The 27,399-nt window shown below is 51.9% G+C and overlaps 1 protein-coding gene across 10 annotated transcripts in view; it reads left to right on the forward strand.

Moving 5' to 3' along the window:
• Window positions 1-27,399, forward strand: part of Tle3 (TLE family member 3, transcriptional corepressor) — a 48,350-nt gene that overhangs the window by 14,224 nt on the left and 6,727 nt on the right. The window contains exons 4-13 of one of the 10 annotated variants that reach the window (XM_048793542.1): window positions 7,399-7,461; window positions 9,005-9,109; window positions 17,055-17,259; window positions 18,722-18,738; window positions 22,646-22,765; window positions 23,718-23,768; window positions 24,374-24,526; window positions 24,898-25,039; window positions 25,585-25,784; window positions 26,501-26,577. In XM_048793542.1, the coding sequence (XP_048649499.1) occupies window positions 7,399-7,461; window positions 9,005-9,109; window positions 17,055-17,259; window positions 18,722-18,738; window positions 22,646-22,765; window positions 23,718-23,768; window positions 24,374-24,526; window positions 24,898-25,039; window positions 25,585-25,784; window positions 26,501-26,577 (1,133 nt within the window). The remainder of the gene's footprint in view (window positions 1-7,398; window positions 7,462-9,004; window positions 9,110-17,054; window positions 17,260-18,721; window positions 18,739-22,645; window positions 22,766-23,717; window positions 23,769-24,373; window positions 24,527-24,897; window positions 25,040-25,584; window positions 25,785-26,500; window positions 26,578-27,399) is intronic. The other 9 variants (XM_048793546.1, XM_048793545.1, XM_048793547.1 and 6 more) reach the window with 9 other exon arrangements.

Raw genomic sequence — 27,399 nt, forward strand, 5'->3', positions numbered from 1 at the left:
GGGGGCCGGGATGTGTGGGAGGGGCAGGGTTTGTGAGGGAGGTGGGGGAGGGGGAGGGGGTTCCTGGGATGAATGGGCAGTGTTGGGGGAAGGGGTGATCTGAAAAGGCTTTGCCTGTTCTGTCTATACAAGCAAGCTCTTTTGAGAGCCATCACTCCTAAGTGGGGGTGGGAGGCAAGCAGAGTTTAATGTGTTTGGGAACCAAGAAATTAAAGTGAACAAATATTTAAAGATTATTGGATCTTGTTAACAGGAAGCCTGGTGGATGGAAACTGAGAGTCAGAAATGAAAGTCTTAGAGACTCTTAGAGCTGGGAGGGACTCGGGCTGTCATTAAGCCCAGTTCCCTCCTGTGGAGCGGGGCCTGCCTCCACATCTCAGTGAACACTCCCCAGGGCAGAGCCACGTGCACATAGTGTCTGATTCATATTTTGAGAGCACCCAGGATAATTCTGCACCCAAATCTGTTTCCTTCATGCCACAGAAACTGAGGCTCTAACACTGGCATCCCGAGCAGGGAGCGCCACCCTCCAGGCTGTGCTGCCCGGGCCTCCCCCTCACCATTCCCAATTCCCTCGCACCCCAGACTTCTTGGAGGAAAGGGAAGGTGAATTCCTTTCAGGGAAGTGTACCCAAGGGCTGTGTCACAATCCGGAAATCCCAGCCCCCCTTCCCTTCACTGACCCTTGCTGGGGAAGGGTGGGTGTTTCCTCCCTCCTGTCATCTCACTCTGTTGGGAAGGGCACGGGGCTGGTGCACAGGGTGGCCATCCCTGGCTGCCTGGCCAGTGTCCTCTTCCCTCCCCCAGGAAGCCAATCCTCAGAGTCATGCTGAGGGCTAGGCCTTGCTTCCGTAGCCTTCCTCGGAAGGCATAAATATTTAATGACGTTGTAGTTATATATAATTTGATCAATATGTCAGTGCTAAGAGAGTCTTTAAAAAGGAGGCTTGCCTATCATCGAGTGATCTGTGGTGTAAGCCAGCCTCTCCAGGACAGGGCATTATCTCCTGAGGCTGCTGAATGGATCATTTATTTACCCCTTTCTTCCACCACAGAGGGCCAGGGCATGGATGGAAAGGGGCCTAGGAAGCCACCCCAGCTTTTATGGGAGGTCTTCACCCTCCCTGGATTTTCCTTCTGATGTTGATAAACATTCACTGCTTAGCCTAGGGAGAAACTGCCTGACAAGGATGTCATCTTTTTAGTTAATAATTGAGGGGCTATCAATTTAGAATTGCCTGGTAAATGCAATGGGATATTTTAAGTTAAAATTGTCCAGACACATTATTCTGGAATCTTCCAGGATTTGACGGCTGGGTGATGGTGGCACCCAGCTGCTGGGAACATTAGGGCAGGAGCCGCCTCCTGCGCAGTCCTCGCCTCAGTCCCTCCCCATGCCTCTTGACTTGAGTTCAGGATGAAGCAGGTTCACTTTGTCACTTCAGGACAGGACAGGCTGTCATGAGAGAGCCAGGTAAAACTTCCTTCAAATTCAAGAACCTCAGGAGCTGACAGAGACCTCACCCCAGACACACAGGCTTCTAGAGGAGTGACCTGAGACCCAAAGACCAGGGCCAGTCTTTCCAAAGGTCATGGTTTCTACATGGCTCAAGTATAATTGAAGCTTCAGAATAGGCAGGTATCTGTTCCTCATCTCATCTTTCTGACACATGTCCACACCCATACTTCAGTACTCTTTCCAAGACACTGCCCTGATTCTTTGAGGAAGGAATCCTCATTTCAGAGATGTCACTGGGAGTCTAATAGCATGGGATGGCCATTCCCTTGCCTAACAGACATGGGACAGATTTCTTGTGAATCAGAGAATCTGGACAGGAGATGCTTAACACTTAAAAATGGGCATCCTGACCCTTGCCTGTGGCCTCTGACAACCCTGCACAGTTCTGCTGTGAACAAACTGAAATGATTTATGCTATGAAGACAGGACCTGGGGACCTGGCCCCAACCCGCCCCCTAGCCTCCTGCCCAACATCTGCCCGCCTCTCCATGTGGCTTGGTTCCTCCCTGCTTGTCTTTTAAATGCCACAGAGCTGTCTGGAAGAAGGGGTGTGATGAGAGCAGGTCAAAAGGGTGTGGCATTCTAAATCAGGGCTCCTGGACTTAATACATTATCTAGTCGGACCTTCCATCCTTCCATTTTGGAGGCATTAAAGCTGGGAGGAGGGAAGTAATTTGCCAGAAAGCCACAGGGCAAGATAGAGGAAGGGCTTGGGGGAGAATTCAGGTCACTTCTGTGTGGCACTGGAGCAAAACCTGCTCTTTAAAGAGGCAGTTTTCTCCCTGGCCTTGCTTTTGTTTGGCTGAGGTTGAAAGGAAGTGTGCGCTCAGGGTCCACAGGTGCAGATGACTGGGCAGTTTAAAACTAACTAGGGGAGGGCTGGGGTTACAGCTCAGTTGGTAGAGTGCCTGCCTTGCATGCACAAGGCCCTGGGTTCAAGCCCCAGCACACGCCCACATGCTCACACACACATGTGCAAACACACAAAGGAGAAAAAAAAAAGAGGCTCTCTTGGTACAGTGGTTGTCAGGGTGGCTGTTGACTGTGTTGAGCACACTCAGCTAAGGAAGCAAAATGACCAAGGATGAATTCTGGGTGCTGATGGGTCCAGCAGCAGGCGGTTGCTGAGGGGTGAGAGCCAAGAGCAGGCTCTGTCCCTCTACCTCAGTGTCGATGGTCAAGAAGCACCATGGTCTGAAGTCACCGCAAATGTGGCTGGTAGGCCGTGGTTGGGGAGATGTACTTTTAGACTCCTTGGCTTCCAGCGAGATGTTCAGAGGTCCTGCGTTAATGAGGAGACGAGTGTGCGAATGGGAGCTACTACGGCGCGGGGAACAGATTGCTCTTTGGGAAATTACACTTGCCCCCCACTATCTCGTTTTCTGTCATTTATTTGTCTAACAATCTCGACAGAGACGCAGGACAGATGTTATTCCCAGCGCCCAGTTGGTAGCACAGATTCTGAATGTAGCGGGACCTCTGTGCCCGTTTGTCTCAGCTGCTGTGTCTGCATCTAGTAGATTAGTTACTTCTGAGGAGCTATGTTTTTCCACCAGCAAAGCCTCCCTCTTTGAACCACACTTGAAAAGCAACTTTCAAAGGCTGCATCAGCCTCCCCAAATACCTTTTCCCAGAGGGTTCCAGAGAAGCCCTCTCCCCTCCCACCACCTTGCAGGTGCTTCTGAAGACCTGGCTCACAGCCAGTGGCCTTGTGGCACCAAGACGGACTGAAGGACCAAGGTGAGCCTCCTGGACCTCAGCTGCCTGTTGATAACAGGCTGTGCCCAGTTGCCAGAAGGAGTCAACCAACGTATGATCTGGTTCCAGTCTGTGATTTGTGACTTGTCCCCATTGTTCAAGTCCTGCATCTTGATTCTTTTTTCCCCCCCCTTTTTTGGAGCTGATGCTTAGAGGTTTTTTGAGTTGGATCAAAGGCTGTTTGGATAGCTGTTCTAATCGGAAATGCTGTCAATCATTAACACTGATGGTCGTTTTTTTCTTACAAAAATCTCTCTCTGATCCCTCCCCAAATTCTGAAATTTGGCTTCTTGGCAGAAAGTCCTTCAGTGAAGTTACTTAATCACTGAGCATCAGTTTCCCAATCTGAAGATTGGAGCTTCTAGTAAGTGTCTTCCTTCCAGGGTTATCAGAGCTCCCAAGCTTCTAACAGTTGGCTCAGTGGACATCATTCATTATGTGATTGTCATTTTTGTTAGAGTGATTCTGTCTGGGCAATTGCTTCCCCTCCCTCAAGCACCATGCTCAAAAAAATACCGTAAACAAAGTTTCCAGTTCATTCTTTGACTGTGGTGTGTGTGGAGGCCATTCTCAGATTGGGCAGCCTGTGTACAGATGGGTTTTTGTGTACTGCTAGTTTTAAGGGGAGCAAAGCATGATATTCAGCAGCAAATATGGCAGAGTTACCACGGGGAGGAATGAGCTTTTCTTGCTTTCTCCACATCCTTCCATCCTTCACCCCACAAAAAAAAAAACTCAGGACAGGGTCAGGGAAGCTCTGATCGAGTATTAAAGTTCTCCAAATATAAAACCACCTTTGCCTTTTCACATGCCCCACCCCTGTCCTGGAGCCTTGCTGCCACACCAAGGCCTCTCTATTGGGTTTGGGCCCCAGGAAAGACAGTGTGAGTGCTGAGGTGAAAGGGTGCTGCTAAGTGGGAACTTGCCCTGGGCTGCCCACAGGGCTTCTGAGCAACCCCTCTGTGGGCACCTGGTGGCCTGTGTGCCAGACCTTGAACTGGGCATGTCTGTGTGAAATCCCAATGGATCCCTTTTACTCATAACCAGAGGATGCTGGGCTCTGGACCAGGCCCTGCAGGAAGATCCCACCTGTGGGAAGTGTGTGTGTGGCCACATGTTTGGTAAAGGTGTGGGGAAGGGGGAAGATGGCTACTCCCTCCACACCCCCCCCCCAAGACCCTGACCCTTGACCCATTTGCCAGAGGAAGTAAGCAACATCAAGGAACCCTTTTATGATTCCCCAGACATTGTGAGTTGGAGTTATTAAGTAGGCCAAAGTGACTGGCAAAGTTCAGAGCCTGCCCATCTTCCTGACTATGAGGAGGGGGCAGCAGCCAGAGACCCTTGTGAGTGGCTTACCTTGGTCTGGCTTTACTGCAGTACCTTACTCCATTGCGCAGGGCCTAAGCTTCCCCACCTCCCCGTGGTTTGTCAGTGTTCCTTCCACCTGGGCTCCTCCACAGATGCTCCCACAGTGGGGTAGACCCAGATCAAGATGAGGATCACTCTGCAAATTGAAGGCTCAAAAAATAAATGCACAGGTGCAGTGGTGCACGCCTGTAATCCCAACGGCTCGAGAGGCTGAGGTGAGCCTCAGGAGGATTGTGAGTTCAAAGCCAGCCTCAGCAATTTAGCAAGGCCCTAAGTAACTCAGTGAGACCCTGTCTCTCAATAAAATACTAAAAAAGGCTGGCGATGTGGCTTAGTGGTTAAGCACCCCTGGGTTTACTCCCCAGTACCAAATAAATAAACATAAAAAAATGCAGACAGGCTGTCAATATTATTTTTTGGCCAAAGGTTTATTAAACTCATACTATATTTCAGTCATTAATATCCTATTCATTTGAGGCAAGAGAGCTTGGACCAATGAAATTTCTAAGCAACAAGACTGGTTCGTTTTTGTTTTTGTATTTTTCTGTTTTTATTTGGCACATAAACGGGACAGGTGAGTGAACTTGTTGCTCTATGCAGGTTTAGATTGTGGTGGAGGCTGGATGATTGTTTCTAGAATTCCTACCATATACAATCCTGACTATTATGCTCATCCTTCTTCCACCACTCAGTGGATTTGAGGTAGGAAAAAGTAAATAGAGGTGAGAAAGGACCCTGTTTTGGAGTGCATTGTTTTTCTTTTTTTCTAGATTAATTTATACAATAATTAGAAACCTCTCAGGTTCTTTATGATGGAGTAAGTGATAGACACTCCTGGGTAGAGAGGACAGGGGTGCTATTAAAAATCCTACAATACAGCTGAGCACGGGTGGTGCATGCCTGTAATCCAGTGGCTTGGAGGCTGAGGCAGGAGGATCAAGAGTTCACAGCCAGCCTCAGCAGCAGCGGGGCACTAAGCAACTCAGTGAGACCCTGTCTCTAAATAAAATACAAAAATAGGTCTTGGGGTATGGCTCAGTGGTCAAGTGCCCCTGAGTTTAATCCCCAGTATCCCCACCCAAAAAATCATATAATGCACAGAACAGGTGCACACATCAAAAAAATTATCAGGTCCCAAATATCAACATTACTGAGGTTGAGAAGGTAGGTATCCTTGTGAGTGTGTAATACCTGTGAGCAAATTCACAGATTCTGAGCTGGGATGATACTCCTGCCTCCGACCCCAGGGAGTCTGGAAGTGAGGATCATTAGTGACACAGTTGGTCTGGGGTTGGAGGGACAGTCCTTCATAACAAAGAATTGTTCTACTCCAAATGCCAGAGTGGTGCCTGCTGGGAACACTGGCTCTGCTCCTGAGGATCTGAGTGTTCCAGGCAGAGAGCTGCCAGCAACAATGCCTGTCCCCACCCAGGAGTCCCTGCTGTTGTGGGCAGCATTCTGGGTTGGAGAGTCCGGCCACCCTGGCTGGCAGCCCAGGACATAGGCCTGCAAAAACTCATCAGCTTCTTCAGTCCAAAGCGTGTTCTCACCACAAACTGCAAACCCCTGTAGGCCTCCTCCTTAGTGTGTGTGAGCGTGTGGGTGTGGGTGCGTGCTGGAGGTTGGTGGGGGCCGTTGGCCCCAGGAACTCTAACGAGGCCCAGGGTCTGTTGGTTAGGCTTCAGACGGCATTGTTTTTATTTTAAGTGCACATGGATTTCTCATCCAGAATCATTTGACATGCAGATGATCACAGATTTTTAAAGGCTGTTGTCATGGTTTTGTCTCTGAAAGATTGCTATGTGCTGATGAAAGCTTTGAAGCTGGCCCCGGGACCTCAGCCCTGGCTGCTCTGGATTCCCAATGAGATGAGGAAAGCGATTCAGAGAGTTGTCTGTCGGTGGAGATCTAGGCCTTCCTGTCTGGAAGCAGTTAACCATTTAGCACCACTTGTGATCTGATATCTGGGGGTCACACAGGACACCCGTGGGAATGCTTGATGGTTTCCTAAATGTGGTCTGTCGTGGGTGTTGGAGATGAGACAGCTGATCTGCTTCTCTTGATCAGCCTGTGTGAGGGGCTGGAATGAGAGGGTCACCTCTCTGAGCAGCTTCTTAGATGAGGTGGTCTACATGTTTGATGCAGAGCACAGCTGGTACCCTCTGGGTGAAATCCCTAATTAAATCAGCTTCGTAGATATGCCCTATGGAAACTAGTGTTGGGGTTCCAGGCTGAGTTGCACATTTATGGGAGTTGCACATTTATGGGAGGGAGAGGCAGCAGTGACCAGTGGAGAGCAAGGGGAGCCCCAGAATGCCCTATACCATGGCCTGTGATACTGGCCCCAGGGAGCCCTTTGCTCCATGCTTACCAGGGGCTTCCATGTGCCTGGCCCATAACCCCATCACAGTTCGTAGGCACACTGGACAGAGCACTTCCTTCCTCATCCAGCTGGGCTTTCCTGGGGGCAGGGTGCTGCTCGGCTTTGGTTTAATTAGGGATTCCACCCAGAGGGTACCAGCTGTGTAGACCACCTCTGACAGGAAATGGGAGCTCCCCAAGATGTAGGCAGCCTGGCTGCTGGAGAGTTGGGAGAGACGGCTCCCTGCCGTGGAGGTGGAGGGTGGAAAGGATGGAACCTGTGGAGAGGGTCCGTCCACAGTTTGGGGGTTTTCAGTTCCACTTGTCTCTGATATTTTGCTGATGTGATTTGTTTGCTGAGGCTTCACGTGGTCTCTTTTCCTTTGCAGACAGAGATTGCGAAGAGACTGAACACAATTTTAGCCCAGATCATGCCCTTCCTGTCACAAGAGGTGAGACCTTCTTTTATTGTTTCCTCTTGTTCTCTTGAGTCAGCTCAGTGGCCCTCTGGTCTCGTTGTAGTCCAGACTTCCACCTGTTCAGTCCTGTGGACCCTGCTGACACCCAGGGGATTTATGGAGCCTTCTTCAGCTGATCCAGGGGTGGGGGCCACATCCGAGGGACTCTTTGCTCCTTCTGTTATTGCCTGAAGCCAGGGAGGTGGGTCCTGACCTGCAGCTGCAGCTGTGATGGACAGCAAGTCCTCTGTCCCATTCGGAGATCATCCTCACCCTCTGCTTTCTTGTGCTCCATCCCTCCATCCTCATATCTAGGAGCAAGCGAGAGAGGCCAGTCAGTGCCAAGGGACTCTGTATGGGGAACCAGCACTCAAAGGGGACTTCAGCCCCTAGGTACAGAGTGCCCTCACCAGAGGCATGACCAGTAGTCACATCACCTTATAAGCACACCTTCCAAGGGACTCCCCTGGAGGCAGCAGCCAGGCTACAGGGCTTACTCGAGGGGAACATCTTCAAGGAACCACTTTGGTGTGCCAGGCAGATAAATGGGCTGACTTGGTGGGCCCCTTTCTGTCCAGCAAAGGTAGGCCCTATCCTCCAACCCCCTCAGTGGCCGTGTCCACGTCAGCTCCCTCTTGGACACATGGGTTTCTGAGGCAAAGTGGTGAACAAGAAATGATTGGAATCAGACATGACAGTGTCCTGGGAACTTGCAAACGGCTGCGTGTGTGGCTGGTACTACCTTAAGGCCAAAGGCAATGAAAGAAACATTTTTTTGTTGTTGTTGTTGTTTTTAATAATAGACTTTATTTTTTAAAAGCAGTTTTAGTTGAGTGGAAAGTAGAGATTTCCCATAGCGTCTCCAATAACAGAGTGGTTTATTTATTAGAATTCATGAATCTGTACCAACACATCACCACCACTCAGAAAAGTCCATGGTGTTCATTAGGGTTCATTTCATGACTTTCTCTCTCTAGCTGGGCATACTTTGTTTTCTCTCTTATATAAGTAAACATACATAAACTTTTCTGCTGAATCCTCGAATGTAAATTGTAGATATTCCCACATTTCTCCACTAACTACTGTAGCTGTGCTAAAAATGGGGACCTCCTCCTATAGACACTATAGTTAGAAAATTTATAATCATTCTGTAATATTGTATAATATCCAATTTATATTCACATTGCATTAAACAAAGGCTTTTGTTTTGTTTTTATTTATTAATTTTTCATGTATGTGGTGGAGGGACATGGCTTACCGAGTTATTTTTGGCACTTATCTCTATTTTAAGATGGAAAGCCATTAAAAGGAAGTTAACACATGCTCAGAAGTTAATACATGCTCATTTGAAAGGTTTTAAAGAAGAAAGTAAAATCACCCATCACCCCCTTTCCCTGTGTCCTGGGCCTGGTTAGTGGGTCTCCTGTTGTCTCAGGGCAGGGCTGTGTCCCAGGAGGCTCCTCTGGTGCTCTTCCGCCCACCAGCCTCCTCCTTGCTGGTCAGGACAGCCATGTCTAACCACCTATGTTCCCTCCAGCACCAGCAGCAGGTGGCTCAGGCAGTGGAGCGTGCCAAGCAGGTCACCATGACAGAGCTGAACGCCATCATCGGGGTACGTGGACTCCCCAATCTGCCTCTCACCGTGTGTATAGCCCTTTTATTCCTCTCATTTACCATAACCAGAGATGGACCCTGACCTTAGCTGGCCTCAAAGAATGGCGGCCCCAGGGCTCCGGCTTCCCCAAGCATCCCAGTGGGATCCATTTGGGACTCTCTTGCTTGTGACTCTCAATTCCCTCCAGGCCCCAAACTAAAGGAATGCCAGGCATGCCTCAAGTCCACTTCTGAACTCACCAGCCTCCTTGTCCCTTGACTTCGGTATCCCTGTCATTGAGGAGGGCAGTGGCCTGGGATCATCTCTGAGGCTAAGTTGACTGACCAGTACCTGGCCATTGCCTCATGCCCCTCCCGGGGCCTTCTGCCTCCTCCTGTAGAGGTCTGCCCTTCTTTGGCCGCCTGGGGTCAGAACTGTCTCTGCTGTACTATTGATGTGCATTATGCTATGGAACCTGGTTTGGGTCTTGCTGTCCCATGTGCTGAGCTGCATGGCTGAGTATCATGTGCCCCATTCCATCAGGGGCACCTAGACAGGTCTTCCTGACCTCAAGTTCCATTCACCCAGACATGGGGAAAACAAATGGAACAAAAAAGTGCCCCGTGAGGCCCCTGCTAGTCTAACCACTCCATGGAAAGGGGAAGCCAGGTGCTCCTCTTCAGTAACCGTACTTGGCTCCCATTTTTTTGTGCATTTCTTGGATTCAGATAGGAGCCGCCTTCTACTTATTTCTTTGGTGTGAGGCTAAGGATATTTAAAATAAGCACCTGAGAAGTTTTTTTCAGTGACTTTGGGGTGTCCCTGTCCAACCACTTGTCCCTAAAATGAAGGGAGTAGTGGGGTCACTGCTTTCCCACCCACAAACCACTCAGTTGGTGTTTCCCAAGGATCTTATAGGAAACACAGATTCCGGGTAACTTGTCCCACAGATTTGTGGGTGGGGCTGGGAATCTGTGCTCCTGCCATTTTGTGGGCGCATAGTCAGATTTGGGAAGCAGTGGACTGGTTAGCTGAGGTCCCTTTAGCCCTAGCATTTTCTGAGTTAGTGATTGGTCTTCGTTATTTCTCTTTTTGTTCTTACGTGAGGTCATTATTTCAAGGTAGAATTGAGGCCCTGGGATTTTCTTCTGCATGGTGGGATAAATGGCACTTCCTGGCTTTTCAGTCTCGGGCAGAAAACTGGAGGCCTGTGTTTTACTCATGGTGTTTCCCTGCATGACCTTGGGCAGGCTCTTCTCTTCTTGGGCTTCAGTTCTGCATCTATAAAAGAAAGGGGTGGACATGTCATCTCTCTGGGTTTTCCCGGCTCCTACAGGACTTCTGGGAGATCAGAGTCAGCTTGGCAGAGTGATGGTGGTGGACACTGACCCTTCTTCCATCCTGCCATTGCGACCCATCTGAAATGGTTGGCGGAGGCACCCTGGTGGGCCTCTCCTCCTGGTGTTAGCACCTATTCAAGCTGCTGCTGCTGCTGGAGGGGGAGGGAAGTATTAGGCTGCTTTGACCCCTGCAGTGCTGGGGGGAGACTCTGTGGGAGGAAATAGGAAGGTGAGCAAAGGGTTGGGCAGCACCCCCTGAGGAGAAAGCAGTATATTTTAAAAGTTTTGCAGCAGCATCTTCAGTGATCATCTAGCACAGGATTGTTCTACTTCAACACTATTGAAATTCAGGAGCAGGTAATTTTTTTTGTGGTCCTGGGCATTGTAGGATGCTCAGCAGCATCCTGGACCTGCACGTGTTAGATTCAGTAGCCCCCCACATGCATCTGTGACATCCAAAAATGTCCCTGGACCTTGCTAATGTCTGTGGACAAAAGTGATTGAGGATCACTGACTTAGCCCAATGCCATTGTTTTAAGAAATCTTTAGCAGCCAAGACAGGCCCAAGATCCAGGGCTCTCCCACTTGCCAGGTGCAGCTCTAGCATGGTGTCCTCCTCACTGGCCAGGGACTGTCTCAGTGGCTCTGCAGTGGTGGTGGTGGTGCAAGGGTGGGGCATGCACTTTGAGTTCCCTGCTCAAATCTCCCCCACCCCAGGCATCGTCTTAGGTTTCCAGGCTGAGTGCTTTCACCCCCTATAATGGTTACAGTGGGGTTCCCACTCCTTCCTGCCTCTCTTTTGGGAATTAAAAGCCTCTTGTTAAAAAAAAAATACATATATATGTATATATATTTACATTTGAAGAAAGGAATAAAATTGGGGAAGAAGCACTGCTTGGATTAGCTCCACTTCCTTTAAGTAGTATTTAGGAAGCTACAAGTTAGGTCAAGGCAGCTCGAGGCAGATATTGGAATTCAATTAAAGCGGACGAGTGGGGCCTGTGACCCCCATTTTCAAGGTAATTGCTTCTCAGGCTCTGAGTGAATGCAGCCGTCGCCCTGTCATTAAGCAGGCAGCCGTCTAATCGCAGTGCCTGACAGAGCCTCACCAGGCAGGAATTACGGACAGCTGAGGCATGCCTGCGCGGGAGCTGCGCTTCGCTGCACTCCAGCCAAGGAGGTGGCTAATCTAGTCGGGGAGTCTTTTATCTCCTCCTGGAGGAGAGAGGAGAGCAAGCCTGCAGCTGAGCTGCCCCTAGAAAGTGAGGAGGAGACGCATGACATGCCGGGGGTGTAGGGCCAAGGACTGCCAGAAGGGCAGGCGCTGCGGGGTTTGTCAGTCTGGAAGGAAAAGCAGCCTCTGGCCAGCAGCCTGGTCTGGGAGTTAGCCATGTTGTTCCTCCAGGCCTCAGTTTCCCCACGTGAGGCGGAGGAGGATTGGCAGGTGTCACGTGGCACATCTGCTTCAGTTGTCCAAGGCCCTCTTGGGCAGGGAGTCCAAGGAATCTGAGGTTGTGAGTCAGTTCAACTCAAAGAGAAATCAGTTAAATACAGCTAGCGTGGGCATGGCTGCAGCCAGTGGCATGTCTACCAGGAGGATTAGAGTCTTTCTGGGATCTTCTTTCCGATTGAGAAAAGCTGGAGTCAAGGTCAGGGTGGTGTGTGTGGAGAGGAGAAGGGAGGACGGATGGAGGGAGCCAGGCTTGCTGGCCAAACTCACCCACTGCCCTGCTGGACCACAGGGAGCTCATGTCCCCCTGGGAAGGCAGGCCCAAAGGCTGTCTCTCTTCCATTTGGGGTTGACAAGACCTGTATGCTCTACTCCTGGATCCACATTATTGGGGGACCCATAGAAGGATAAGATTCCTCAACATGAGGTGGGAAGTGTGATACTTGGTCAGCAGCTTGTGGGGGGGCTGTGATCCAAGATCCCATGAGCTGATTTATCAACCATTTCCAGAACCCACTTTTTAGTGTTCTGTGATGGGCCAAGGCCTTTGCACTGGGAGGGGCTTTTGCCCGGTTGCCCGCGCGTGGATTGACCTGCATTCCCTGGGGAGTTATCAGGAGGAAGAGATACCTGTAAAGTGTTGACTTGTTTTTTTGTTTATTTTTGTTTCATTTTAATAGGGGGGGAGGAGGGGAAGGGAGGAGGTAGCTTGTCACAAACCACACAAGGACTGTGAAGCCCCACCTGAGGTTCTGGCCTCTGTGGCAAGGATGCTGATGAGCTGAATTCGGTTGGTGAGATCCTGCACAGTGGAATGGCACGGCAGCGTCTGTGCCCTCAGCTGTCGGTTTTGTTCAGCCAGGCAGCTGTGCTAGGGGAGGTCCTGCTGGTTTGTGTCCTGGCTCTGGTCGCTGCTGGCTTTCTGGACTTGCTCAGCCCCAGGAGCCATCGTTGCCCGTTTCTGAAGTGGGGATAACAAGGATTGTCGTGAGCTCGTAAAGCTGTTCCCAAACTGGAAAGTGGGATTCCGTGTGGAACTGTGCTGTGTGCCTGCCGAGCTTTGTGAAAGAACAATCAGAGGCCTGAGGATGTTCTCCCGCCCCTGGGGATCAGGAGTGTTCATTTTTTGCATTAAGACCCCGTCTTTGCTTCCTCTGGCGGGAGCCTTTGCCCAGTTTGGCTCTGGAAATGAAGTGGTTAGACAACGTCGCCAAGTTTCACTGACATGGGGAACCTCAGAAGCGAAGCAATGCACCAGCTAGCATTGTGCACGGCACGTGCTCCTGTGCACGGCAGGAGCAGCATTTGCCCAGCTACGCACACTCGGCAGCAAGGTCTTCCTGTCGTCTCTCCTGTGGGTGCCATACCTTCTGAGCCCAGGCCACAGTGCCTGGCGCAGATGCAGAGGACGGAGGACCCATGTACACCCCAAGAGATGTGGATTTGGACATGTTTGTGTTCTGACATGCAATATTTGAGGAGGGAGACAGAAGCACTAGGAGCCGGCTTGGTTCCAGGCTCCTGACCCCTCTTTTGGGGCTGGGGGTGGAAAGAGGAGTCCTTGACGTTCTTCGTGTTATGGATGGAGAAGTGCTAGAATTGAAGTAATGGTAAGGTGGGCTCAGACTGTGGAGTTGATGCCATTTCTCTACCATGGAGTAGGCTTCTAGTTGAAAAACAGTGTCACCCTCTCACTTAGACATCACCGTGTTTGAGCATGTTGTTCCCTGAAGCTGGAGGATGTGTTGTAGGGGACAGAACTACAGCCTGAGGGTGGCTGCCTGCTGCAGGACTAAGGCTGTAACAGAGATGTTGAGTCAGGCGGGTCACTGCCAGCTGGACACTGCCTACCCCATCAGGGAGAAAACTCTATTTTATTTTGTATTGCAACCAAGATTATTATTGTTGGCAGACCCTCTGCCTGACAAGCCATGGCAACTGCTCTCTCCCTAAGCAAGAATCCTTATGGTGTGGCTCTTCTGTCCCTGCATCCCAGAATCTGCTGGGCCAGTCCTGACCATGCCTTCAGACCACCCCCAGGAGACTACAGGGTGGTTTCTGGCTCTGCAGAGCAGGTTTTTCTTGTCTTTAAAGATAAGAAACTTTTGAGTTTTGTACAGAAGATTCCTTTCCTCCACCGCAAAGAGAATGCTCCTTTCTGAGATGCAAAAATAGAGTGGCATTATCTCCATCTTGGAAGCCCAGCGGCGTTTGTCCCAGGTTTCTGGTGATGGTTCACTGGGTCATGTTTGAGGAAGCAGGATGCCCAACACCCTGCTGATGCTGTCTGTGCCAACTAACTGTTCTAGCTGCCTCGCACTGGACCACAGAGAAAACGGATCTGGGAGGCAGTTGGTCCCCTTTGGACAGAGCTGACTGACTTCTCAGTCTCTTCTTTTATATCGTATCCAATATTTCACTTATTCACTCAGAAAATGTGCCCTGCACTGTTGGAGCTTCTGAGATAGATGAGACAAGGGCCTGTTGTCCTGGAGCTCAAAAGGTACTAAGCACATGTAAAGATGACAGAAAGTGGTGGTGTCTGATCCTTTCATCAAGTTTGCTAACGGTTGGTTGAACACGTCCTTCGTTTCTACGTAGCAATGTGTGTGATTCTCGTCCAGCCTGAAGAGGGGAGCTCCACTTTGGGGTCCCTTTGGCAGATGAGGAAGCTGAGGCCCAGAAAGGTCCACTGATTTGTCCTAAAACTCATCGCTGATATAGAGATGCAAGTCCACCCTTGGGTGTCTGGCTCCCAAGTCTGGGCTCTGAGAACCCTCAGAAGGGAGAGATCTGTTCCCACTGGGAGGGTAGAAAGGGCATCCAGAGGAGGTGACATTTAACTGGACACAGTTGAGCCTGGATGTTTGGGTAGGAGAGGAGGCCTTAACCTGGTCAGGTGAGAGGGTTTGGAACTATTCATCTACGTCTTTCCCTGGATACCCACCTTCAGTAAGTTTGGCTGTGTTCACTAACTCAGTGTGTGGAAGGAGTTGGCAGTGGCTGTAGGGAGCAAAGACACTTTGAAGCCAACTTCCCCCTCCTCTTTCTTGTTTCTTCCTTAAAGGGTCTTACTGGCTCTGCACTGTGAAAAGTGGATGAAATGCCTTCACCCTTGCTTCCTGGGATTTTACTAAATAGTCATTGCCAGCAGGTTAAAGGGCCTCACAGCAGCAAGTTTAAAACCATAGGGTCCCCACTGAGGGCTCATTGTAACTTGATATCTAGATGAGATTGTATGGTCCTGCCACACCAGGGAATACTAAGTAGTCATGCAAAAGGACAAGTTGATTTCTTTGGAACACTTAAATTAAAATCAGATTATCTAGTAGTCTGGTTGACGAGCCCATTTTTGTGTAGAAATACATTTAAAATTTGTAGATTATCATAAAGGAAAATCTAGACAAGTAACAGAATCTTCTAGGGGTGTGATTGAAAGATAAAAAAAAAAAGAACTTCCAAGTTTATACTCAGTTTTTTTCTTCCATGAGCATGTATAATTTTTAGAATATGATGCAAAAATTATATTTTCTCTGAAAGATGGCATGGCTCCCATTTGAGAGCAGTCTGAGCTCTTTAGCTGGGAGGGTTGATGTCTGCATGGGCCCTGTGAGTCTGGCTGCAAGGGCCACCTTAACCCTGTATCTGTTGTAGTAAATCTCAGGTAGATCTGGGGTCAGACCATTTTAGGACCAGTGGCCTCTGGGGCCAGGAGCATGGTGACCTCCACGGCTGCCTTAACTTTGGGGTGGAGCCCAGGCTGACAATTTGCAGCTTAGTTGAGGGAGAACAAGGGCCGTTAACTTTCTACCAAACACATGTAGGCCTTCTTCATGTCTTGTTGTGTGTGAGCCATTTCCAGAAAGCCATTTCATGTTGACAGGTAAGCACCCTGTCTGGAGTGAAGTCTTGATGTGAGATCTTTGCTCTCTGTCACTCCCCGACCCCCCTCCCCACCTCCTCTTATTTGAAGGACCTTCTTACAACACTCTTAGGATGAGGTTGATTTGAGTCCAAATCCCACTTAGCAGTGGCAGGACTTGTGTCGGTTACTGACTGCCCACTCTATCCCCCTAAACATCCATCTGTCATCTGTAAAATAGGCACAGCCCCTCCCTTGCCAGGTAGTTGGAATGATTGTGGGTAGGGTCTGGAAAGTGCCTGGGCATTCAGTAAATGTTGGGTTCCTTTTCTTGTGCTAATGGAGGAGAAAGGTGTGTGCATTGCTGGAGACCAGCATGCCTTGGCCCTGCCCCTGCCGCACCCATTCCTAAGAAATATTGGCCTGGTCTAGCTTGGTTCCTGGCACAGTTTAGGAATGATATGTGGCATATCTGTCTGTCTACTTGGCTGTGGGGGAGGAAGGGAACAGGGAGCCCTGAGTGCCCTGGGGAGCAGAGTCCTGGGTTGGGAGTGGGGAGAATTGCTGCTGTTGATGGGATTACTAAATTGGAGCCATGGGGGGCCCATTCAGAGCTCTGCCATTGCTAGGGGCTGTCCCAGTGCCTTGTGAGTCGAGTTGGGGGGGCTGTGGCCCAAGCCCTGTACACATTGTCTTACAGTGATCCTCTGCTGTAGTAGGTGGTTCTTTCCCCATATAACAGATGAGGAACTTTGAGGTTCAGGGAGTTGAAGTCACCTGCCCAAGGCCACACAGTTAGTTGCCAGTGTCCCCGGACATCAGCTCTCATTCCCCTGGCTCCAAGTTCATCTTACTCATGGTGCTGTCTGCTATGACCTTCCCTCTCTTGGCTCCAAACCAGGCTTGGAGTGCTTCAGAATTAGGGAATCTCCCCTAGGATACAGCTGCAGGGTGGGAGGCTCTGGCTGCTGATGTTGAAGGCATGTACGCATGAATTGTGAGCTTAAAAGCAGATTCCCCTCCACTGAGAGGGAGCCCTGGTGGCTGTGTGGTTTGTAAATGCATGTATTACTTATCTCTGGCTTGGAAACAAAGACTGCGAAATTCTGTCCTGCAACTGCAGTGTGGGGCTGGGTGGGGTGCCTGAAGACATAAAATCTTTTATCTAAATTGCCGTCCATTAACAGACTTCCTGAGCATGTGGACTGAACTGGGGGGCAAAGGTTTGGGGGTGGTTTTCCCTCTGCTACCTCCTGATGGCGGAGCGAGGGAGATGGGAAGAGGTAGTCCGAGCTCCCCTGCCCGTCCGCTCAGCTGTGCTCACCACTGACTTCATTGCAGCAGCAGCAGCTCCAGGCGCAGCACCTCTCCCATGCCACGCATGGCCCCCCTGTACAACTGCCGCCCCACCCATCAGGCCTCCAGCCTCCTGGGATCCCCCCAGTGACGGGAAGCAGCTCTGGACTGCTGGCACTTGGCGCCCTGGGCAGCCAGGCCCACCTGTCGGTGAAGGATGAGAAGAACCACCATGAACTTGATCATCGAGGTGCGGCTTGAGCTGGGCTGGGAACTGGGTGGGGCTGGGCTGGGTTCCTATGCCTGCAAACCCCATGGTGTGTGGACATGGCAGGTGCTGTCACTCTAGGACTAGGAGTCAGACAAAGATTTGGAGTCATCCGTTGACTCCCTGGTGTGAGGAAACCAGCACCCCATTCCTACGCACCATGCCCCAGTCTAGCTTGTTCCTGGTGTTGTGCCCTGGCAGGCGTCTGTCCATTCCTCTGGAGCAGCCCACCCTTCATCTTTCAGCTTGCAACTATGCCCTGTCCTTCGAGAGCTCGTCCAGCCCCTGTTCCCTTATGATGTCTTCCTGGTCAGATTGGGGACCTTTTTTCAAATTCCCATAAAAGTTTAAGAATTGTGGCCCCAATACCGTCATTTGTTGCTGTCCTTTTTGTTCTATCCCTGGAAAATATTTTGTCCTTACCAAGACCATCCAGTTTCTTGACAACAGGGACCAACTTTCTAGATATTTTTCTGAGCATATTCTCACCAGTACAGAAGCCTCAGGAAAGGTACAGAGTCAGTGCTCAAGTAGAGGGAGCAAGCACATTCCAGCAGGGAGGTGATTGGGAAACTGGAATCAGAACTTATTCTCCTAACCTGCATCTAGGCCCTGACCATGAAGACCCAGGAACCTACACTGAGTTGGGGCTTGAAGGGATTTCTTGGATCAGGGAAGGCAAGGGCCTGGCTCCGAGGCAGACCCTTCACAAAACTTGCCAGCTTGTGTGCTTTGCCCTTGGATATTTACAGAGCCACGTAGCCAATGCCTTCTGAGTCTCCTGGGCCCGGGGAATTGCAGTGTCACCATCTTGCCATGGCCCGGGCCATGTCCTGGGAACTAGAGGCCAAGTTTTTTGTCCCCTATAGTAAAATGGTCCTTTTGGCCCAGGGAAAGGGGCCTCCACAGCAGGCAGGAGAATGGGAGCTACTGCTTAGCTAGGCAAATAATCAGGCTTCAGCTTCCAGGGTCGTCTTGGCAAAGAAACAGAGGACAGTGTTAATTAAAAAAACAAGACAAAAGCCACTCCTGTATTCCTTTCTTTTCTTTTTTCCATAATGTTCTCAATTCCCAGATCTCATGGGTATTTTGCATAGCGTGATCCTTCCCAGGCTTGTGACTTTAAGAACCCTAGTCTGTTGAAGAGTAAACTGATGTCCTTGTGGCATGCTAGGAAGAGCTGGGCCAAAAGCCTCCCCTGGCCCACCCTGGGAACTAAGGAGGGGCACTGGAATTGGGTTGGATAATTTCCAAACTGAGATACATTGCCCACTGACCCTTCTTTGGCTGACCCTTAGAGAGTGCCAGACCCTTTTCCCTTTGGAAGACCAGTGAAATGGGCTTATATCAGCCAGCAGGACTGAGGAAACTGACCTTTTTACTTTCTTTTTTGTTCTTTTTCTTGGGGTCCTGACTCTTCTGCCCTGGCCTTCCTTCCCCAAAGAGAGAGAATCCAGTGCGGTAAGTGTCAGTGCTCTATACCCTGCAAGGTTGTGTTTGGGTGCTGGGAGGAGGAGGGATTGCTGGGCTCCTGGCCTGGGGGTTTGTCCTAGAACTGTGCACCCGAGACCCACCTGTTGCCCACCCTGGGCTCAGGATTCTCTGTTGCTCTGTGGGTTGAAGCTGAGGGTTTATGATTTATGCGTGCCCAGGACTGGGAGAACTGGCTTCAGCTGATGTTCTGGTGACAGTGCCTTCATCCCCTGGTGGAGGGGGCATGGTTACTGTCCTAAAGTAGGAGTGGCTGTCACCTGTTGAGTGGCATTCAGTTACGGAAGTCCTTTATCTCTCCAGGCTTTTGGTACATCATTTATCAAATGAAGAGCTTTGGCTAAATCAGCTCTGTCTCTCATGTGAAACCAGGTCAGCTGACAACCTGGGTCTTCCAAGGGGCTTTGTGGAGCCACTGGAGCTCAGCCCAGGGCTAAGGACCTAGTTGTCCCCTTTGCCGGCCAAGGTTCTTACCCACCCTGCAGGCTGGATGCCTCCTGCACGATCCTGAATCCTCCACGGCTTCAAATGCCTGAGGCTTCTCCCTGTTCTGAGCTTTCACTTGGTTTAAGAAAGTGCTAGCAAGCAAGCATTAAGGCCAGGCCGCCTGCGTGTCTGCCAGCTCTGAGATTTGTTGTAAATCTTTCTGATCACACTGAGGCTCCGAGGTTCTGTTTCAAGTGAATAAGCCTTCTGAATAAGCACAGTGGAGTCTGGATAAAAAAAATCCTCCAGCGATTAGTGGAGCTATTTTATTCCTCATCGCCATCCTTGTATCTGGGGCCATCTAATCTGTTAGGATGGCTTTGGTTATTACCTCGTGTTAAGTAGGACTTGGAAGGTCAGGCAGTTAACTAACCATCTAGACAGCAGCCTCGGTGGGCACCTCCCTCTGTCCAGACCCATCTTCCCTCCCCTGCCCTCCCTTTACCCAGATAGGGTGCTGCTGTCTTCTCTCCCCATGCCCACGTGCTCAGAAATCCAGGTCCCGTTTTGGGCCAGGGAATGGCTAGGTACAGAAGAAAGGAATAATTGAAGCTGAAAATCCATTTTGATTGCTTCACTGTTGATCCTCGAACAGTGGCATTTTTGAAGAAGCTGTTTGCCTAGATAGAAGGAAGGCTGCAGTGGACACATTCAGGCTTGGCTCTGGTCCCAGCTTTATGAGACATAGGGTAGCACTCATGGCCTCTCGGAGCCTCAGTTTCCTTTTGCATAACACAGGAATAATAAGCCAGCCTTCTAGCCAGCTCCTCAGTGCCATCGGAAGGACTGCTTATAACAAGTCCAGATTTCCCGGGGAACAGTAACCTCTTGCAGGGAAACAGTGTTTGAGCCCAGCACCCTTGGGTCCTCACCTCATCTGCCTCCTCACCCTCATTCCTATTTGCTTTTGGCTTTGTGCCCCTGTTGATAAAAGTTTCTGCTAGAAGAAGCCCACAGGCACCTCTCAGGAGCCTGAGCTCTTCACTCCACAGCATTTGCCGACTTCCGCTCGGGCCAGACTCTCAGAGTAGAGGGGGCACACCTAGGCTGCGGGAGAATGGAGTGGGAGTGAATCAGATGCCATCCCCGGGCTGGGGTGGGAGGGAAGGCTAGGCCTGGCAGCTCAGAGTCAGGGCACTGGGGCTGTGGGCATGTGGCGATGGTGTCGGAGGGTGTAGACTGAAGTAATGAGCCTTTGGAAGCCAGGTTGTCAACAGATGAGGCCTACGGCAGGAAGGACAGGGCTGTGTCAGAGCGGGAGGGGGACGGGTGGACGGGCTGGAAACTGTCCCAGAGGGGTTAGTCTGGAGTCCAATTAGAGGTATCTTCATTCATATTTCCTTGCCTAGCCGAAGCAATAAAAAATACTTAGTTTTTTGGCTGCCTGCCAGCCAGAGGCGGGCTGGATCGATGCCGCTAAATGCCTGACATGACTCTCCGGTAGCGGCGAGGGTTTTCAGCCTGACTGCATGAGAAGAAAGAGCTCGCTGTTCTCCCGAGCCGCGCACCGGGTCGCAGGGAGAAACACGAGCAGCCGCGCGCCCCCCTCCTCTCCACCCGCCCTCCCGCCTGCGAGGGGCAGCCAGCCCGAGGGGCTGGAAGCATTTCTGCTTAGCACGGGGTGGCCGCCACCGTCGGAGGAAATGAAATGAAATGACGGTGATTTTTCTGCCGGCGCTTGCAGCAGCTAATTGAATTGCGGCTGTGCGCGCATCGCCGCCGCTCTGCACGGCTGTGGGAAGGTTGAGCTGCAGTTCCATTATAGCCTCCATTTTTTCTTCAAGGCTTGATAACTCTGCCATTTTAATTTGCTTCAGGCAGAAACTTGGCAGGGAAGGGCTGCCCAGAAACCGGCTTAGGAACGGAAATTAAGTTCTGCGGCTGGCTCCCGCCCCGCACTGGCCCATCCCCTCTCAGCAACCTTTGCCCTTGCACCAGCATTGGCCTCCAGGACGATGAGGGGATGAGGAGTGAGGCTTCTCCCACTTGCCCTGGATGCCCCTTCTCTTCTGAACAGATGTCTCTCTGTCCTGCCATGACCCCACCACGCATTTCTCACTGCCTCGGGCTGTGGATCAGCTGGCCTTTTTCTCTCCTCTGGCTAGATTTGAACTCGTGGAGGGCAGGGACTGGTCTTGCTCATTCTGCCACCCAGTGCCAGGCCCGACCCACGGCAGGTGCTTTGAAAATGCTGGCTGGGTAGGCGAAGGGAGTAACAGTATAGTGCTCTTCTTGGAGAGGGGTGAGCCTCAGCAGCATCCTGGAGGGGCATTGATCCTCAAAAGGTTGCTGTCAGGTACCCTTGCCAGTAGCTCCCCACTACCTGCTGACAGCCATGGACAGAAGTTGTTCCTGTCCCCTTCCAGGACAGCCCCATTTCCAGACCTGCCTGCCAGTCTACCCTATTCCCAAGTCTTTGATGCTCAAGGGTCCCCATGCTCCCTCTTTCTGTAGTTGAGAGAGATCTCCAGCTATTTCCAGGCTGGCAACTTCATAGGGCCCTTGCTTTCTGACAGAGGGGGACATTTCTCCCTGCCTTTGTGTTCCCTGCCTTGCAGAGGGAGATGGTTTGAAACATTAGGGTTTTTATTTGTCTGTGACCCTGATGTCTCTCTAGGTTGCTGGCAGCCTGGCTGTGGAGAGGAGTAGGATGGTCCCAGTTGCTTGTCCACAATTAAGAACACTGTTGATAGGCTGACACTCTTTTCCTACCCATTTCCCCATTCCTGTGGGATGATGATGAAGTACTGTCACATTTCTGTCTGTCGCCTCAGATCCATCTTTCAAGACTCAGGGCAGCTGTCCCTCATCCTTCCTTGGGGCAAATAAATGTGGCGGACATGAGAGGGGTAGTGAGCCACACAGGTGACTCTCACCCTATAGGGAGGGGCCTCTCAGGCTAGAATGCAAAGAACTCAATATTGAAAGACTAAATATTTAATAGTAGTGTCTTGCTACAAAAGTAAACGGGGAGCTGGGCCTGGCGGTGCACATCTGTTACCCAGCTACTCTGGAGGTAGAAAAGTTGAGGCCAGCCTAGGCAACATAGTCAGACCCTGACCCAGATGTCCTGGAGGTGTGGCTCAGAGTTAGGGCGCTTACCTGGCATGGCATGCAGGAGGCCCTGGGGTTGCATCTTGGGTACCACCAAAAACAAAATAAAAAAGTAAGGATGGGCCAGAGCAGCTCCCAGGGAAGCGAGCTAGGGGTTAGGGAAGGGCTCAGCTCCCTGTCTAGGTTCCGAGTGAGCAGAGACACAGACATAGGGTGGAAGAGGCACTTTTCCCTCCTCGGGCCTCCTGTGTAGCCTGCGTTTAGCTGTGTTGGAGGTTGTGTGAGAGGTTAGGCTCAGGTACAAGGCTTTGACCCCGAATTCTCTTCTTGCTTCTAGAATAATTCAGTGTCACCCTCAGAAAGCCTCAGGGCCAGCGAGAAGCACCGGGGCTCTGCAGACTACAGCATGGAAGCCAAGAAGCGGAAGGCCGAGGAGAAGGACAGCCTGAGCCGATACGTACGTCAGAGAGCAGCGGGTACCACTGGACTGGTTGGGCAGGACAGGTCCCAGGCTGTGACTGAGCTGTGGCCTGAGCCCTCTGGAGGTCGGTTAGTGAGTCAGAGTTACAGGTGGGACAGGAGGCCTGCGGGGGAGAGTCATACACTCTGTGAGCATGCGAGTCACTGAGTGGAGTGGACAGGACTGTTGTCCTGGCCTTCCTGGGGTCCGGGGAGGTATTGGGCTCCTCCGTCAGTGGGCCAGCAGTCCCGTGCTGCCGTTGATGGTACTCATGGAATCCCAGACTGCTGCTAGAAATGGTCCCCACAGGTTGGCCCTGCAGTCCTCACAGTCTATCCCAGGCATTCAGCCTCTCAGCCATGGCTTCTAGTAGCTTTATAATGTGAGACCCTGTGGGAATGTGGCCATGGTGTCTTCCATTGCCAGGCTGAGCAGGACTGGGCTGGGATGGGCATGGGGACAGTGCCGTGCTGGGCCTCGGAGGACTTGCAGAGACCCACCTCAGTGCTTGGCTGCTCTGTGGCTTTGGATGTGTTGTGCACTCGGAGCTCAGCTGTGTTTCTGTGAAATGAGGCCAGTGGCCCACCCCAGAGTGGTGAGGACACCAAGATGAGAGTCACACACGGCTTCGTGATAGCGACTGTAAAGCCAGCTGGGAAGGAGGCTCCAGCTTCTGAGAGATGAGTGAAAGGGCAGGCTGTAGGGAGGGGATGAGAAGTATGGTCAGGGGGCAGGAGTCTGCCCAGTGGGCACAGTGGCAGAGAGGCCCCGGAGCCCAGGAGGAAGGCTGACTTTGACCTGGAATGCTGCTGGCACCGGGCACAGGGCACAGTAGATACAGTGAGGACTTTGGCATTTGGCAGAGGTGGAGAGCAGGGGGTGGCTCAGGCTGGGTTGGAGAGGGGAGGGTGTGGTCTCTTACTGGTCTGCTGGCTTCTCTTGGTTGCAGGACAGTGATGGGGACAAGAGTGATGATCTGGTGGTGGATGTTTCTAACGAGGTAAGGGTAGGCCCCCGTTGTAGGGTTTGGGGTGGTTTAGGATTGTTTGTTTCTTAGATTGACATCTGTTTTGTTGCCTGAGCAGAACAGTGAGGCCTCTAGTCTTGGCACATTAGGTGGGTCAGGAGGAGCGGGGCAGGGCTTTCCTGCATGGTGGCGGGGTGTTCGTAGACCCTGAGAACTTCCTGTGATGGATCTCCAGAGAGACCCTGAAAGAGCCCAAAGAGGGACCACCTTGTTCCTTGTAGTCTCTCAGGTCGGCTCTGCTCCATCCTCATGTTGAGGGAGAGTTGTGAGTTCCCCGCAGAATAGCAGCTGCTGTAGAGAAGCTACCAGATGCCAAGCCCAGCCTCACCAATTTGAGTCCTGAACTTGTGTTTGATCGTGGACAGCTCACTCCCCCCACCCTATCCTAGGCCTCAGTCTGCTCGCTTGTGACATAGAAGGGTCAGACTAAATTAATAGCTACGCCCCTCCTTGGGGCCCCCAGACTCTTAGCCAGACTCTCCCCATCACTCATACCCTTTCTGAGCCCATTCTTAGGGAGGGAAGACTCTAGCCTAGGCGTGGCTTTCAGAGCATTTCTGTGTAACTTGTGTTTTTAGGACCCAGCAACGCCCCGGGTCAGCCCGGCACACTCCCCTCCTGAAAATGGACTGGACAAGGCCCGGGGCCTGAAAAAGGATGCCCCCACCAGCCCCGCCTCGGTGGCTTCCTCCAGCAGTACACCTTCTTCCAAGACCAAAGACCTTGGTCATGTATGTAGGGTCTGCTTGGTGCCTCCAAGGAGGTGGGGACAGAAAGGGGTAGGGAATGAGGATGCACAGAGGCCACAGCTGGAGTGGTGTTGACGAGGGAGGGGAGAGAGTGAAAAGGACCCGGCTATGGGCTTGCTCAGGTCCACGCCTGACCCTACCACCTGCTGGCTGGTGCTGCACTAGTCAAGGAACCTTTTTGAGCCTTGTTTGCTGCATCTGTAAAATGGAACCATGTCTTTCTGTTCAGCAGAGGGTCCAGAACTGGGGTTGGGGCTGAGCTTCTTGTGGGGATGGTATTAAGTGCTGTGCTAGCTCTCAGGAGAAGAGGGGTCCTCAGGACTTCCCTTGGTCTCTACCTCTTCCCTTCCCAGAATGACAAATCCTCAACGCCTGGCCTCAAGTCCAACACACCAACTCCAAGGAATGATGCCCCGACCCCAGGCACCAGCACAACCCCGGGGCTCCGCTCAATGCCAGGCAAACCTCCAGGCATGGACCCGATAGGTATAATGGGTAGGCACCATGGGGCTGGGTTGATCTGATGGTGTGGGGGGAGGGTTGGCCTCAGGCCAGGGTTGGAGCCACGTGGCTGGGCCAGAGCACAAAGAGTGTCCAAGCTGGGGTTCTCCTAGGACCTGCCCTTGGCTTCACAGTTAGGTTTGAGGAGGACTTGGGTGCACCTTCAACACTCAGGTCAGGGATTCCTGGGCCACTACTAGGCCGCATGTGTGGAAGGAGCATCAAGTAGGTCAGGGCACCCCGGACCTGTTTCTGCCCCTGCCATTAGTTTTGTAAGGCTCTCAACAAGCCTTCTCTGGGCCTCCATGTCCTGTTGTGTAGAAAGAGGTAGATGTGTCCCAGCTATAGCTTGCTCAGGCTCTGAAGTCAAGGGTCCCCTGCGGGTGGGTTCAGTGCTGGAGGACTCCCAAGAGCAGGCAGCTTCAGTATGCAGGAAGGATTGCTGCTGCGCAAGGAGGTGGCTGCAGTATGGTTGGGCAAGAGGGTGGGGCCCACTCCCCTTGATGCCCACCTCCCCACTGACACCTACCTTCTTGTAGCCTCAGCCCTGCGCACGCCCATCTCCATCACCAGCTCCTATGCCACACCCTTTGCCATGATGAGCCACCACGAGATGAACGGCTCCCTTACCAGCCCGAGCGCCTACGCTGGCCTCCACAACATCCCGCCCCAGATGAGTGCCGCCGCCGCCGCTGCAGCTGCTGCCTATGGCCGATCGCCAATGGTGAGCTTTGGAGCTGTACGTAGACCTTTTGGCTCCTTTTTGGGGGACTGGGCAGGGAGTAGAGAGCTGGTGGAGGTTGCAGTGGTGCTCCCTGCATGCTAAAGGGAAACAGGGGTCTGGAAATCAGACAGCTGCCCTAAGGAGAACATTTATGGGAAAGAGCTGTGAGGGTCCACTGTGGGGTTGCGTGGGTTTGGTTCCATCCCCGTTGCCCGTCGTGTAACCTCCCACAGGGCAGCCTTCCTGCAGGCATTGCTCCTGGCCACTCTGAGACATGGGCTGACAGCTGCTTCCTGGGCTCAGGAAATGGGGTGGGAAATGACGTCCACCTGGCAGGTTTGGGAGGTGGGGCTGGTTGTTACAGCTGTCATGATAGAGGATCAGTTAGGATCTGGGTTGGTGGAGAAAGGCCCCTTTTCGGGACAGTTCTGTCCTTACTTCGTATACCTAGGGTGGTCTCCTTTCCATCCTAGTAACAGGCTCACTGGGGCAGCAGGAGGGGCAGGGTCAGCTGGCTGTGCCTTGTGGCACTGGTTCAGGGTCAGAGGTCTGGACTGCACTGTCCTGGGCAAGGCACTTGGCCTTTCTAGCCGGCTTCCTGTGCTGTGCTGTGCTGATGCCCTGATCCTGAAGAGGCTGAGCTGAGTGGGCAGGGCCCAGTGGGTGGTAGGGGGCAGAAGGGAGGGGCTGTATGGTGGCATCACTAACAGCTGCCTTGCCTTTTCTTGCAGGTTGGTTTTGACCCTCACCCTCCCATGCGGGCCACAGGCCTGCCCTCGAGCCTCGCCTCCATTCCCGGAGGGAAACCGTAAGCTATGGCTGTGTTTCTTGCATGCTTCACGAGGCTGACAGGGGAGAGTACACCACCCCATACACCACCCCATCCTCCCGTCCCCTGAGCACACCAGCTTGCCGGGCTTTGTCTCCCCTTGGAAAGGTTTGGGTCCCTCTAGAGGCATTTAGGCCCGTGACCCTGGGAAACCACCAAGTGTGAGCAGCCCCAGAGGCTTCCTCCAACAGGAAACCAAGAGGTGCTGAGTACAGTCTCTGGCTCTGGGAGGGAAGGCGCACTTCTAACCAAAGCCATGGGGCTTCTGTGGGTCTTGGGGACCCCTTTGGGATCTACCTGCTGGAAGGGAAAGGCCACCAGCCTTGCTAGACTTATCCCTTCCCTGTCTCCAGTGTTCCACCCCCCACAGGGCACACTTCCCCTTTGCCCCTCACCTCCGTGGGCTGTTGGGGAAATAAAAGGCTGAGTAGACATTAGAGATGCTGCCTTAGGCTTTCCCAGAGCTCACCTCCTCAAGGAGGATCTTGAAGCCCACTGAGAAGGCTCCCTCAGAATCCCGGAACAGCAGGCCATCCAGCTGTGGCTTGTGGCTCTGATGAATCCCTGCAGTTTGGTTTTGGAGGGGCAGGCAGATTCCCCTCCCTGCCACCACTGACTCCTAAAATAGGCGGCATTTAGCTGGATCCCGCTAGGACCAGAATGTCAGGGGACTTTATAATTGTTGGGAAAGGGTGCCTGTGGGGCTTGTGATCCAATTTGGAATGAGAATATAAGTGAGAATAAAGTTCAAGGTTGGAAGGTGAAGTAGACCCATCCTGGTGGACCCACCTTCCGGTCACA

Source organism: Marmota marmota, unplaced genomic scaffold (assembly GCF_001458135.2).
Source record: "Marmota marmota marmota unplaced genomic scaffold, marMar, whole genome shotgun sequence".
Lineage (NCBI taxonomy): Eukaryota > Metazoa > Chordata > Mammalia > Rodentia > Sciuridae > Marmota > Marmota marmota.